This window comes from Tribolium madens, unplaced genomic scaffold, assembly GCF_015345945.1.
Source record: "Tribolium madens isolate multiple individuals breed KSU strain unplaced genomic scaffold, Tmad_KSU_1.1 Scaffold_19;HRSCAF=116;Tcas5.2_LG9, whole genome shotgun sequence".
NCBI classification, from domain to species: Eukaryota; Metazoa; Arthropoda; class Insecta; order Coleoptera; family Tenebrionidae; genus Tribolium; species Tribolium madens.
Genome location: NW_025400983.1, coordinates 3,538,757 through 3,540,519, shown reverse-complemented (window position 1 = coordinate 3,540,519; position 1,763 = coordinate 3,538,757). Strand labels below are relative to the sequence as shown.

Sequence of the window (1,763 nt, the reverse complement as noted above, 5' to 3'; positions counted from 1 at the left end):
AAGCGACGAAGTCACAAGTGTTTTTTTTACGAGTAGATATACAATCTTTATCGTCGTGTATAATATTTCGTTTTATTTTGTAGTCATCTACCAGAATTTCTTGAATAGTAGTAGATAAAAATTACTTTATTGTACTAGACGATAAAAGACCACTTCATCTACAAAAACTAGTTGATAAAATATAAACAATAGTTAAAAATTACTTTATTTTACTAGACGATAAGAGACTACTTTATCTACTGAAATTGAGTACAAAATAAAATAAATAATATGTAATCACACCAATGTTTAAGAAATTTGGAAATAATTTGCACTTGTTTGACTGAAAAACTTTAGAATTTTAGTATTATTATTAAAGTTAAATAAAAAAATAAAAAAAAATAAAAACCAAAAAATATATTGCATAATGTACAAGATCGCAAATCACGAGTGTTTTCAATTTCATAAACGTATGTCTTGAATAGTAACATCAACACCTGTCAATTATCTGTCAAATTTACAAATTTACAAATTTAAACACCTGTCCTGTGTTAAATATTGATGAAAGACAAGTCAACTTTACCTTCTGTAGTATATCCTAAATGTTATAGTTCTGACATTTCATTAAAGATAGCATCAGTCTATGTTCGACACAATAACAATATCTACTCTTGATATACCTTCTTTTAAAACACTCTATAGTACATTGTTTCTTATTTTATTGTTGTTTTCTGTTCACTGAACTAAGTTTCTTACCTCAGGTGGAATAGCACTCGTACCTAAATCTAATCACAATTTCAACAAAGCGGCTGCTATTTTCTTTCATTCAAAAAACATTTTAGATAGTTTTTGCTTATAGATGGTATTCAGGAATAGTAAATCTAATCACAATTTCAACAAAGCGGATGTAGTTTTTTGTTCTAAAACAATTTTTTGTTTTTGAAAGAGTGCCTAGTTTATGATTTTTGTTCCTGGGGCCCTCTGGCGGCAGTATTCGCCGCGTGGCCCCCTCAGCGGCGGCGCAGCCCCTCAATCAATTTAAATTAATACAGCAAACGCAGCCGACAAATAATATAATATGCGAAAATCACGCCAGTCAAAGCTGCTATCCCCGGGTCATCAATTCTCCGCTCGTTTTGGCTAATAACGAGAGGGAGGAGTCCGGGTTGACTCCACGCCCTCGAAGGCATGCTCCCTCACCATTTCTCCGCCACGGTTTCAGTCCAGTCCGGTCGAGCCGCTACGAGCAACACGACGTCTTCAGTGAGTTTTGATGAGTGAGTGCCAAAGATGGAAGAAACGAAAACAGAAATCAAATCGAAGATCTCCTTCAGTGTGGAGTCGCTGCTGTCGAAGAAGGAGGACGAGGAGGATGACCACCGGTTGAGTGACGATGACGAGAATATCACTGTGGATGATGACGATACCGACGGGAGGGAGAGTCTGAGTCCCAGTTCGGCACACACGGTGATTATTCCACAGCCGCTGCATCCCTCCATGCCCAGGCTGGGGCATCCGCAGTGGCCCTTCGCCTGGGGGTCCCTCATGCGCTCCTCCTCGCCACAAAGTAAGACTTTTTCGAAAAAAAATTGGGGAAAAATCAAACAAAAACATGAATTTTACTCATCAAAAAAGTTGAAGCTTACTTTTATTATAAAACAAAAAAGACTAAATGATTCTCTTTTTCTTCTATTTTTGTCATTTCAATCAATAATTACAGCTACACGTATTTTTTAATTAATTTTTAAATTTGTGACAGAAATGATATAGATACAAAATCTAAA

The 1,763-nt window shown here is 35.8% G+C and overlaps 1 protein-coding gene across 1 annotated transcript in view; it reads left to right on the top strand.

The window, feature by feature from the left end:
- The first annotated feature begins 1,188 nt into the window (after positions 1 to 1,188).
- The window catches only part of LOC123011151 (homeobox protein MSH-D-like), a 5,679-nt gene continuing 5,104 nt past the window's right edge, over positions 1,189 to 1,763 (top strand). The window contains exon 1 of the mRNA XM_044408470.1: positions 1,189 to 1,546. Coding sequence (XP_044264405.1) covers positions 1,270 to 1,546 — 277 coding nt within the window. The 5' untranslated portion in view covers positions 1,189 to 1,269. The remainder of the gene's footprint in view (positions 1,547 to 1,763) is intronic.